This window comes from Olea europaea, unplaced genomic scaffold (assembly GCF_002742605.1).
Source record: "Olea europaea var. sylvestris unplaced genomic scaffold, O_europaea_v1 scaffold2709, whole genome shotgun sequence".
NCBI lineage: Eukaryota > Viridiplantae > Streptophyta > Magnoliopsida > Lamiales > Oleaceae > Olea > Olea europaea.
In genome coordinates this window covers 66,321-79,490 of record NW_019245496.1, presented here as the reverse complement: position 1 = coordinate 79,490, position 13,170 = coordinate 66,321, and the positions used below count along the sequence as shown (strand labels likewise).

Sequence of the window (13,170 nt, the reverse complement as noted above, 5' to 3'; positions counted from 1 at the left end):
TACACAAAAAAGAAAAATTATAAGAAGAACATACCCAAAATAATTGTTGCAACTTCTAGAATTTTCTTCTCCACTATTGATGGTGAGAAAATACGAATTAGGCTAAAGGCAAAAGCGAATAATGGTAGAAGGACGACCTTTTTTTTCAGAGAAAACAAGATTTTGGAGAGAATTCGTTCTGCAAAACAATGGCTAGAATTTAGAAAGAGAAGGATTGAATTGATAGAAGAGTATTGTGCAAAATTTATGTGGTAAGAAAAAAAAATAAACAGCACACGACATTTTACTTCAAATGTGGGTCTCATTCATTAATGTTTGGACAACTATATTTTTTAATTCCCATATCACCCTTAACATTAATATAGGTATGGAAATTAGTGTGTAGTTAGAAAGTGAAGGGTAATTGTACCAAATTGTTTATTAAATAGAGGGTATAATGTTACTTTTGATATCTCAATTATGTGGGAAAAAGGACAATCATCTAATAACTTTGCTATATACCTCGGGAATGCACATTTTCAGATTTCAAGAAGTCGACAAAATCAACTACACTTCAATAAGTCAAAAAAATCAACTACATTAATTATTCCTCACGAGAAGACGTGGATGTGAGACAATACAAAAGCAAGAAGACGCAGACTATGCGGTCTCAAAAAGAAAATGTGGCTCATTTTGGGGACCAACCAACTGTAGCAAAATCAGATATGTAAATCGAGCAAGTGTTAAAATCAGTGTGACATAAATGAATTGTAAAAAAAGCCTTTCTTTTAAGAGAGTAAAGATATATATGAAATTTAAGGGATGCATATATCTCAACTTCTTTAAAAAATGAAAGTATAATGCAAGTTGACCTTGACCAACGTGGGCACGAAGCTTTAAATCTTTGACTATTCTAATCTTCCATGATCCTCTGACGTAACCAATGACGAAATATAATTTTTTTCCTTTTTTTTTTAGCTTCGTTATTCATTTAAGGTTAGGTATTTCGTTGTCCAATAAAAAAGAACTTTGAACTCATTTTCTTCGCTCTTTAAAGCATTTGGTCGATTTGATATAAATTTTAAAATGAACAGTCAATGAAGAAGGTCGGTGTAATTTGTTCAAAATAATAATGATATCTTACTAATCGAAGAAAAATTACAAACAATATTGATACATGAATGAAAGATGATGCTTTACACAACCAAAAAAACAACAGAAACTATTATATTTAGGCACTTCTACACCATGTCCATGGCATTTACAAAGCAAAACAATCAGAGCCACAAATAAATAAATGAATCTCATAGCTTCTTTTTAGAATAGCAACGACTCCAAGAACATGTCGTCTCTCGGGTCTTCTTTAGCTTGAGAGAACATAGAGTTTATTAAATTTCCATATCCTGAGAATTCATAACCCCCGGGATTTTGCAAGATCTCTAGTGTATGAGGGGCTTGAGTTTCAGGTGCTGGTGGCCCAATGCTGCTGTGCATCGACATTGGATAATTCAAGGGATAAGGCATTGTTGAAGGCCGAATAGCGTCATTTGGTACCGGCCTATTGTTGCCACTACCTCGAGCAGCTGGCACGTCATGGTTGTGTGTCCCCTCGTAGGTCGTTATTACTGCCCTCAGGTCGTGAGATGCTCGCTCCACGTGTTTTCTCACCGAGCATCCCTGGCTCGTGCACTTGTAATAGCTCCTAAAAATATATTTGCCAAATCAAAATGCAAATAATGCAGAGTTCGTATGTATCAAATCTTGCACCAAGAATTCGTCATAATCCCGATGATGAAAGACAATAATAATTGCATCAATCTAGAACTAGTGGAAAACATTCTCAAAAACTAAATATTTTCTGTATATTTGATAAGTTGAACTAAACTTGACTATGCGATGACGAAAGACAATAATAATTGCATCAATCAAGAACTAGTGGAAAACGTTCTCACGAACTAAATATTTTTTGTATATTTGATACGTTGAACTGAACATGACTATGCATATATTAGCTTGTTACCTTGGATTTGGATTTCCCTTCACCACTTTTTGGCCATATTTTCTCCATCTGTACCCATCATCTAGTATATCTATATCACTTATAGTTTGAACTACAAATTTTGGTTCTCTAACTGTAGTACTTCCAGTCCCTGCTGCTGAAATCCCCTTACTTTGATTTTCCATTTTCCTGAACAATTAGCATCATATTATTATATTAGACAAGCAAATTCAATTCATTTCTGATTTATGTATAATTTTGAAGATTATTGTTTACCATCTTTTGGCCTCAGGTTCATCTTCATCAAACTCATGATCTCTATTCTTGCGATCAGTACTAAAATCATCATCCACTACAGAAATCGAAGAATTCTCCGGTGTTGCAACCGAATCCATTTGTCCTGTGCCATTTGAACCATATGACTGTTCTGGGATTTCACAGATTTTAGTATTGTAAGATTGAATTGCCACTGATGAAGCCGATGTTACTGTGGATGAAGAAGATGATCTTCGAGTGGACTGAGGCTTTGGATGATTATGAGTACCCTTATACACAATTTCAGTAATCTGTCCATCTATAGAGTTCTCAACCTTTTTCTTTGTGGGACAATTGGAATATGTACATTTGTAATAACTTCGAGGATTTTCGCTTCTTTTCACTTGTTTCTGTCCATATTTCCTCCAATTATACCCATCATCTGACCTTTTATTCTCCCTTGTAGTCTGTGAAGATTGATTATTATCCGATTGGAATCCATTAGAAATCTCAGGGGAAAATCTCTGTGCAGAATATATCTCAGATTTTAAAGCAGGTTCTTGATAACCCCATGCTTGATGTCTCTGAAAATTTTCAAGAATTTCACATATTTGTATAAGAAATTTTAACTTTGACAAGCATAGTTCATATAAATTTAAATAAAACCTACGGTAGGATCTGGGTTTGTTTGGGTTTGAATAGAAAAATCCGAGTAGTTTTTCACATCTTGCTGCTGCTGGGTGGTAGTAGAATTACTTTTCCAATTAAAAGCTTGAAATGGAAAAGTCCCTGTTGTTGGAGATGGTAAAATCTGCATATTTTATCAACAAAAACGTAAACTTTAGCTTTAAATGATGCAAAATATGTCTCAAAAATTGTAAATAAATAAATAAAAAGCTTACGTTTGAAGCAGATAAGAGAACAGGAGAGTCCAAAAGCTCAGCAGGGCTTAAACCAGGAGGAATAGCGAAGTACGAAGAAGGTGATATTGGAAGTGAAGGTGGTGGAAGAGACTTGAACTTAGGAACCCCAGAAACAGTTCTGTCAGTTATCCGATCGCCAAGACCTCTTCTCACGGCGGCGACGGGATAGTCATCGCTGGAGAAAGAAAAGTGCGGTGTTGATTGTTGGGTTTGTGAATTTGAATTTGCAGAGGTTTCTAGACTTCCTGAAGAAGCAGCCATTACATAGAGAAACTACAAAAAATTGGATTGGATTGGATTGGTGAAGAAGAAGAAGAAAGTAAAAATGTATACGTAATTAGCGAAGCACTCTTGTTTTGTCCTTCAATAGTTTGACATTACATAAAAATGAGAAAAAGAAATTGCAGATATTTGGGCGGTCAAATAAGGTGGGTTTGACTGAGATTTCTAAACAAACACGCGTTTATGTTTGTGGGTCCCAGCCAATCCCTCTCAATTTCAATATAAAATTATTCAACCATGCTACGAGACCTGTAAGATGTTTGGTAGCGCAGTCCCTCTCACAGTTTGAGTTGGAGTGGGTTTTTGGGGATATTTTTTTAATCATGGGATCCATCGAAATGAGAGAAAATGAGAGAGGAGCTCCTCTATCAAGCTTTTTACAGATCTGATAGAGGAGCATTACTGAAAATTATTAGGAGCCTCTTCAAACCACGTTTTACTATAAAAATACATTTTAAAATAATAGATTAATGATGAATGTGTGATTGAAAAATAAAAAAAATTAAATTTACGTGTAATATTATTTTATTAAAAAATGTGTAATTGAAATTGATAATTTACGTAATCTAGTTCGAAATTATTGAAAGTTGTTAGTTGGTTATTATTATCTATACTGAAGTTTTCAAAAATAAATGCAAAATACAGTCGATACACTAAAAATTCGTTGATTCAATTAAATATTGAAATTTTGATATTTGTTAGTTTTTGAAAATAAATTCCAAGTATCGGCTATAATTTGTTCGTCACTCATTTTTTATTTATTAAAAATTATATCACTTTCCAAACATACAAACTTTCACGTTTCCTCTTGCATTTTAGAAGTGGCATAGTGGATTAATAATTGGTGTTCAATTAATGTCGACGTGGTCATGTACTAAGAATGATGCCTCTAGTTTATTCAAGTTTACGGGGCAAATAATCTGTTAGTCATCCAAGCTCAGGTTCCAAATTTGGTCATTTGAAACATCGACGTGCAACCTCCCTGATTAGGTCATTCCAAATTTGGTTTAGCACAAAATTAAAGGAAATTAATGCCTCAAATAACAAACTGCCACGTAAAATCGCTGACTTTAAATAGCATTACTCATTAAAATAACACAACAAATCACTAACGAAACAAACGATGCTTATATCAATTAAAGAAAGTTTGGAGAGCACAAGATAACAAAGGGGAGAGAGACAACGAGGTGATGTCTCATCATCTCCCTTGCCATATTTTATTTCATTGACAGACCTTCCTAATACCAGAGAATAAAGAAGAGTCGTGGATATATATCAATATGCTGGTCACTGGAACCATGTTTTACTTCACGGCCTTGGCTTTACATCTTTGACATTGTGTAGTCCATCACATCCACGAGAAAATCTATACGAAGGTTAACGGAGCCATGTCACTAATTATAAAAACACTGCATATAACTAGAGTAATCTGATGGCATTGAATACTAACCAGCATCGTCCTTTGTGAAGCATAGGGGAGGAGTTATCCTGAATACGTTCCCGAAAAAGCCCCCTTTTCCTATTAGTACTCCCATTTCTGTAAACAAAACAAGTTCGTTGATCAAAATTTCAACAGAAATTGTTGAATGAGGGACATTGTAATGGGAATAGAGACAAGTTTTGCACCTTTCATCTGGTCCATTACATGCAGAGTCTCAGTTTTAGCAGGAGTTTTTAACTGACGATCTGTTACAAGTTCCACCCCAAGCATCAGACCTCTTCCCCTCACATCTCCGATAACTGCACAAAACATGAATCAAGAACTAATTTTTTGAGGAAGTTTTGATAAAAGATTAACGCATTTTTGGTCGTGTGGTCTTTCAAGCACAGTTAACAATTAACTCATTCCTCACCATCCAGTGTTAAAGGACAGCACTTCGAGAGTGATATGAACTGCGAAAATTTACATATGCATTTACAACATTAGGAAAGAAGACGTACTCTCATATTTCTCCTTCAGGGAATTTAGACGTTGCTTTAGGTGCAATCCTACATTGAATGCATTCTGCTGAAGGTTTTCCCTGTCTATTGCTTTAAGAACAGCATGCCCCGCAGCAGTACACACAGGATTACCACCAAAGGTATTGAAATAACTTCGCTGAGTCAAGACCTCTGCAATGGCCGGAGTGGTAACCACAGCGCCAAGGGGAATTCCATTACCAATACCCTGAAGACCATAGATCAGAAGATAACATACATATTAAGTGCAACACAAAGCATGATTCATGTCTAGAAAGTTTCAAATTTGATAGTAGCACGTGAATTTCAGAAAGGGGAACAAATAACATATGGTCTTGTTCATAGAATCATATAGAAATTCATCAGAACAACATCTGTAGTCGCTTTGGGCAATGATCTACAGGTTCACCACAAAAGATCTCGAAGAAAATCCAGCAAATAATACACGAGAGAAGAGTCTACCTTTGCCATGGTAACAATATCAGGCAAAACTCCATGGGCCTCAAAACCCCAAAAATGGTTTCCAGTGCGAGCAAAACCTGATTGGACCTCGTCAGCTATACAAAGTCCCCCAGCCTTTCTAATGGTGCTATACACAGCTGGCAAATATCCTGGGGCCAACTCCATAATTCCACCCACTCCCTGTCGAGAATACAGCACATAGCTATAATGAATAATGAAAATCTTTGAAACCATACCTTGAAACCAAGATAAGGCCATGCAAATTACAATTTTTGCCCATTGCACTCGAATAAAATTAGCACCTGTATGGCTTCTGCAATAAATGCAGCAACGCGACCAGATGTTCCATAGGTAATCATATCATCAACGTCCCTTGCATACTTCAATCCATCTGAACCAAAGATGCCCCTGTACTGGTCGGGGTTCTGAGCATGGTGAACTCCAGTCTGTTGTGAAAATAGTACAGAAATGGAATCAAATACAAATAACAACAGATTTCTACTTAAGATGCTCAAAGTCTTTGATAAAAAAAAAAGGTTACAAGCCAACTTTTGATTCCTGAAAGATAATAGTTTCTCTAGGTTATGATTACTATCCAACATTGGACACATATTTAACCATTACTTCACATTTTACAGCTATATTTTTTCTCTGCTCTGTCTAAGTTCTTTTCTAAAAGACATGGTCATCTCCGAAGGTTGCCTTACGCAACTCTCAGTACTCCAGTTCTCATTCGATCATCATCGTCATCACATATTGAGCATCAAAGACAAGAAGTTCACAACTACTCTGTCAAAACCTATTGTTTATCAAGGTCTTACATCATTTACAACGTAAACAAATCTTGTGGTTGATTTGTACCATAAAACTTCAACTTATAACAAGACTGTGAAACACATTTTTAAAATGAGAGAATATGTGTACCTGAACAACGTTAAATTTGTAGCTACTTTGAGCAGTGGCTCCCATTGTCCCTGCAGCATTGCCATGATACCCATTCCTGATTGAAATAACATCATGACAACCGGTATACAACCGTGCCATCAACAAAGCCAACTCATTCGCCTCCGTCCCAGAATTTGTAAAGAAAACTACCTAAGAAAACAAATTAACCCAAAATTAATCAAGATAAATCACAACCCCGTCTGCTACTACAAAATGATAATCAAAAAGCAATTCAGTAACTGAATAAACCTTGAGATCCCCGGGGAGTTTCGATGCTAGAGCCTCAGCAAAATCTGCAATAGCATGATTTAAGTACAAAATTGTAGAATGCTGAAGGCGTTTTGTTTGGCTAACAATTGCATTCACTACTTCTGGATGACAGTGCCCACAACACACCGTGGCTATTCCACCAAAAGCATCCAAATATCTCCTACCCTTTTCATCAAACAAATACTGCATCTTCCCATCAACCAAATTCAACTGCAAAACGCAAAAACGCGTTCTTGAATTCACCACCCCCATCAAAAACAATAAAACAATTCAAGCCGAAAAAAAAAAAGGAAAATCTTACTGGGTTATCGTAAAAATGGAAGATGGAGGGGCTGAGGAAAGCTTTTCGTTTCTTGATGATTTCATCGGCGGAGGGACCGGTGTACGGCGGAGGAGTGTAGTCGAAGGGGGGCATTTTGGGAAGAACGGTATCATCTTCTCCAACAGTATTAGCCAAAGTCGAAAATTGTGATTGTGTTACAGCACGAGAGAAGATTGAAATCCTTGCGGACAAAGCCCTTGACAGAATCCTCTGCATCTTCACCATGAAAACACGTAGAAACAGATGGTTGGTGAAGACGAATACAATTAGGCACCAGTTTCACTACTATATATAAATAAATAATAATCAGAATCCTAATGGATCTTGAACTGATATGGAGTTAATTGTCCAATGGTCACTGAACTTAGTTCCATATTTTGGATTGGTCACTAAAATTTAAAATATCGAATTTTAATCACTAAATTTAGGTCTATATCTTAAATTGCTCACTAAATTTAAAATGTCGAATTTTAACCACTTAACTTTAAAAAATATTGTACATTACTGACTGTAAACTTAACATTTTTCAAAATTCAACATTTATGCTACTGTACAATATTTTTCAAAATTCAGTGGTCAAAATTTGATGTTTTAAACTTTAGTGAGTAATTGAAGATATGAAATCTAAATTTAGTAATCAAAACTCGACATTATAAACTTAATCGACCAATTAAAAACATGAACCTAAATTCAATAACCTTGGAACAATTAATTCGCTGATATGTGATTTGTAATTGCATAAAAAGGATTAAGGCCCCGTTTGATTTATATAGATTTAAGAATGAGAATAAAAATATAACCTTTACGGGATCCACACAAAAGATAAAAAGTTAAATATAGTAACTTAATTTGATGTATAAGGTCATATTTTTTATTTTCGTGGCTAAAGAACGAAAATCAAACGAGGGTTAAAATAGAAAGATGAGAGAAAGGTATATACGTTTCTGAGTCACACTTGTTGACGTGTTCTTCTTTGTCGGGTCTCGGAGTCGAGTAGGAAAATGTACCGGTTTATTCTTACCCGACCCATCAAATATTTAAGAATTTAATATTTCTGTACCAATATCATCCTCAATATTAAAATCAAAACAATAATCTATAAATTTTTAAGTTTGTTCCACAATTATGAGCATGTTTGGTAAGGATTTTAATCCAATTAACATCAATCTTTTGACCGTTATTTTATTATTTCAACCGTCATTTTTAAATTCTTCTTTCATTAGCAAGACCCATTTTATCTCTAAAAATCCCTACCAAACAAGCACTATATTACATGAGGTGGATTACGCTTATAACTGAAAAATAAAAAAATAAAGGACGGGTGCCTGGAATTGAAAAATTGGGAGATTCGCTAAATATGCCTTCATATTATTTTCTTCTTTTTTATTTTTTAGTTAACTTTTAATACAATTTTAAATAAGTTTCTTTAGTGAAATTTTTGGCTTTTGATGAACTTCTGAATGTAAAATATATCCACTATATTTTCTTGTGTAATATCATTGAATGATCTAGCACTAAAATACTCCATTTAAAAGATTGAGGCCAACTTTCTATAGAGGTCAGAGATTAGGGACTGCTCTTGCTAATTTCCCATTTAAGAAATATGAATTATGAATAATTTTAATCACAACTTGGGATTATTATTATTATTTTATTATTATTATTTTTTTTTTTTGGAGGGAGGGGGCCGGGGCGTGGGGGGTTTCTATTTTTGGTTATTGCTATTGTTTATGAGCATCAAAATAATGTTACGATGTTACAAAATTGTTAAATGACTTAGAAAAAAATCATACCTACCATCTTCGCTCTATGAGCATTTAGACTCCAGTGAAAATTTCATAATATTTTATCCCACCTTTCAATTCTCCAGATTCTTAGCGGTGACACATAAATTTGACACAGGAATTTCATTAAAAATGTGCATTAAACTGTTACAGCAGACACCTGATTGATTACACACTTTAATTTATTATTTAAAAGAAGGAAAAAAATAACATATCTTCTTCCTCAATTTGATCCCACTCCCATGTGCACCGTCGCGGTCAGGTCCATTCCCATCCATTCGCCTAAATATATTTGGATTGCATAAATGGTCTAGTTTCAAGAGTGTAATTCAAAAATTGTTTAACGAAAGAAGTAACTCAAAAATGAATTTTATTAGTCGATAACTACAAGTAAAGACAATGATATTATCTCTTGACCACAAATTTGTTCCTTTCGAACAAATATACGTCCATTGGCTAAAGTATCAATCGAACAAATTAAATAAAAACAAGTTGTCCAAGAAATATATCCAACAAAATTTGTTGGTTCGTCGCTTCCAAACAATTCTATAGAGCTGAGTGTTGTGATTCAAGTAAGATAAGAACAGAACCTTAGGTAGCAAAATCCCATTTTTACACGTCCAAAGAAAATCAATTCCCAAGCAATAAAAGACTGCTATATTAATTCAGAGGTCTTCATACAAACAGAACATATATATATATAGAAAATTATTATTTGCTAGCATCACAGCAAATACTGAGCTAAACTAAGCACAATTTTAATATTTATGGGCCCTACTATGGTACATGCCAAACACAGCTGTTCCCAATTGTTAATGGATCTTGGCGAAAGCAGAAGTGATGTTTGACCATTGAGTGTAGCAACACAAGTTTGGAATTTTATATTATAGCTCAAAGCATATTAGGGTGCTAACCCTAATGATAAATATAAATACAAAGAAATTGGAGAAATTAGGAGTCCAACCCACAAGAACACAAGTAATTATTTTCGTGAATATATATATATATATATTCCGTGTGAAGAATAAAAATCACGAGACCTAGTCCAATCAAAACCTCCACTATCAATCAAACAATGGGTACTTTACGTCACAACTAGATGTTATAACATATATTTCTTCAAAATAACAATATTTCGGCAAAACAATATGAAAATAGGAAAAATATATTCAAAAAATTCGGCGTTCACTCGCATGAACCTATGTTCACAAACTCAAAATTTGATCTCCACAGTTCAGATTGTAACTCCGTATCTTGTGAATCTCTCCTCCAAATTTCAGCATGATCAGACCACGAATAACTAAGGATCGGAGCTTTGATGAAATTTGAAAATTTAAACATCGAAAATTAAACCCAATACTCACAAAAAGCATCGAGGAGAGACTGGGAAGCTTTTCTTTTCACCCTGACAATGACCGGCTTGTCCGTATTTGCCTTCCCTTCATCGTCATCCATGGTGGTCGGAATTGATTTAAGGGCCATTTTAGCCGCTGTTTGACGATCAACAAAGTAGAATTATTATTAATTTTTTTTTTTTTCAATCACTCATTTTCAATCACATATTTTCATAATAACATATTTTGCACAAAAATATAAACTTTATTCTATTTTTTTACCACATATTTTTCAAAATTTATCTATTCCAACACTCATTTTCTTAAAAAGACAAAACTAATTTAATGGTTGTCAAACATGTGTTTAGTATATTTTAATAAAAACTGGTTGAATAAATGACTGAAAAAGTTAATGAAATTATATTATTTCCAGAAGTAATTGCGGGGGAATAATTGGCTCATATTTGAGAAACATTATTTGAATTTTTTTATCTTATTTTTTTTTTTTACATATTCATTTGTAATCATACATTCACATAATAAAATATTATGCACATAATTCCAAAAAATTCCCTTCTTTCAAAGCACACATTCTCGTGAAAATTACTATTCAAAACATTGTTTTCTTCCGAATAATAGTTGTCAAGCAAGGGCTAAATAGCATTAATCTTTAAGAAACGGGATTAAGCATGGGTGGAATGTATTGAGAATTACAACAAAAAGGAAAAAAGTTAAATTGTAAATTTAGTCCTCAACTTTGAATAAAGTTGCAATCCTATTTCCAATCAATTTTGGTCTTGTTTTTGTTTCCAACCTTTGAAAATTTAGCAGTTCAATCCCTTTGACGATTCCTATTAATTTTTCCTTTTAATTAACGTGCACTGCATGCACCATTTACTAAGCAAGGTTATATATGGGACAAAAATAGCAGGCGAACTTATGCTAGTTCCTTCGAGCATGTCCGATGCATTCTATTAATTGTTGAGATTTCTAATTCACATGGCATTGATGCTTAATGAATGAGCCATCGACTCATGTTTATAGAAACTGTTTATAAACATCCAAATCATTTTTTTAAATACATTGAAAGAAAGACTAAAAAGTAATACTCACTTATCAATTATACAATTATATCTATTTATAATTTAAATTATTTATAAATAATTTCTAGACATGTTGGAGATGATCAAAGTCTTGTGGTGAGCCAATTTTTTAAACCAAATAGTTGTCTACAAAGTGGACAAACAAGAAAATAGAAAAAGGCCTCAACATTGGCCAATACATAGCATCTTACTGTCATATCTAAAATTGGGACTTTCCTCCCTTACAAAGTTCTAAGGGCGAGACGATAGGAGCACTCAAGGTTGGGATTCAACTTTTTAAAATTGGGACTTAGTCGCCCATCCATTGAACGTCACTATAGAAAAGACTTGACGAAGACCATTGGTCCACAAAGTTAAATTTTCCAGGGCCAAAAACGGTACCTTTGCCTAGCCTGCCTACGAGCTAGTTGTATTTGTCGCAAACGTTCCCTCGAGACATATCACAGTGATGTAAATGACAATGGTGAGGTACACTCAACCTTGCTAGCAACTGCATTGTAAGAGTTCGATTCCTAAAATATGGATTGGGACTCTTTGCGGGCACCAGTGTACAAGCAGCTCTTATTTCATGGCTTGTTGGGGCACATCCCGCGATTAACCTCTCTCACGATACTTCAGGAACGGGGTGGTGGGAGACCATTAAAGTTAGGATTCAACCTTTGTAGTTGTATTTGTCGCAAACAATTGTCTATACCAAAATTTTTGACCCAAAAATAAAATAAAATAAAAAGTATGGTAAGTCTCGTTGGTATTGACCCAAAAATTTCTCCACAAAGTGGACAAAAGAAGAAAATTTGGCATAATGAATACCACAAAGTGCACAAAAGAATTGTGGTGAAAGGACCCCATTGGTGTGACTCTAGCTTCCAACAAGCAAAGCAACGAGTGTTTCTAGAGCCTTAGGGTGCGTTTGGTTTGTATTTTTGTTTTCTAACTTCAATTTTGAATTTTTTTTTCTATTTTCTGTTTTAAGTGATTATTTTAAGGTTACAGAAAAAGTGTTTGATTTGTCATTCTGAAAATTTATTTCTCAAAACAAAAAATTAGAAAACGCATTTAATTTAAAAACTTCAGAAATAGTTTTAGGACATCTTGAAGGAGTATGAGAAGAGAGAGATGGAGAGATGGAGAGGGAAAGGGAGAGAGGGGGATATTTGTGTTTGAGTAAGTTCTGTATGATTTTATTAATTATTATAATTTGGAAAATTTTTAAACTCATTTTCCCTGTTTTAAGTTTTTTTGAATGAAACACTCAAAACGTCAAAAAATCGTTTTGAGTTTTGTGTTATAAAATTTTCTTTATTTTCTAAAACCACATGTTTGAAAATAACATACCAAATGCATTTTGAATGTTTTCGAAACCTGATAATTAAAAATGGCTTCAAAATGACAAACCAAGCGCACTCTTAATTTTCTGTAACGGAACTTTTGCACTACTCACTTACACTCGTATTGAAGTGGAGCCACTTTATCCTTGAGATGCATGATATTTCTGGGCTAAAAATCAACTTCGTGAAAATGAGCGTGGCCAGGGGCACCTATACGGGGTCTAG

At 34.3% G+C, this 13,170-nt stretch overlaps 2 protein-coding genes across 2 annotated transcripts; both read right to left on the bottom strand.

Annotated features, from left to right (window-relative positions):
• Positions 1-1,123: 1,123 nt before the first annotated feature.
• On the bottom strand, positions 1,124-3,511 carry LOC111383526 (probable WRKY transcription factor 26). The gene is made up of 5 exons (XM_023007639.1): positions 3,136-3,511; positions 2,904-3,044; positions 2,255-2,817; positions 2,000-2,167; positions 1,124-1,681 (listed from the first exon to the last, which is right to left on the bottom strand). Exons 1-5 carry the CDS (start codon positions 3,415-3,417, stop codon positions 1,297-1,299), a joined length of 1,539 nt encoding a protein of 512 aa, XP_022863407.1. The 5' UTR covers positions 3,418-3,511; the 3' UTR covers positions 1,124-1,296.
• Positions 3,512-4,487: 976 nt separating this feature from the next.
• On the bottom strand, positions 4,488-7,673 carry LOC111383527 (alanine--glyoxylate aminotransferase 2 homolog 3, mitochondrial-like). Its single transcript, XM_023007640.1, has 9 exons — positions 7,376-7,673; positions 7,054-7,284; positions 6,784-6,954; positions 6,162-6,305; positions 5,860-6,039; positions 5,380-5,605; positions 5,065-5,178; positions 4,889-4,975; positions 4,488-4,804 (listed from the first exon to the last, which is right to left on the bottom strand). The coding sequence occupies exons 1-9, from the start codon at positions 7,619-7,621 to the stop codon at positions 4,761-4,763; spliced, it is 1,443 nt and encodes a 480-aa protein (XP_022863408.1). The 5' UTR covers positions 7,622-7,673; the 3' UTR covers positions 4,488-4,760.
• Between the last annotated feature and the right edge of the window lie 5,497 nt (positions 7,674-13,170).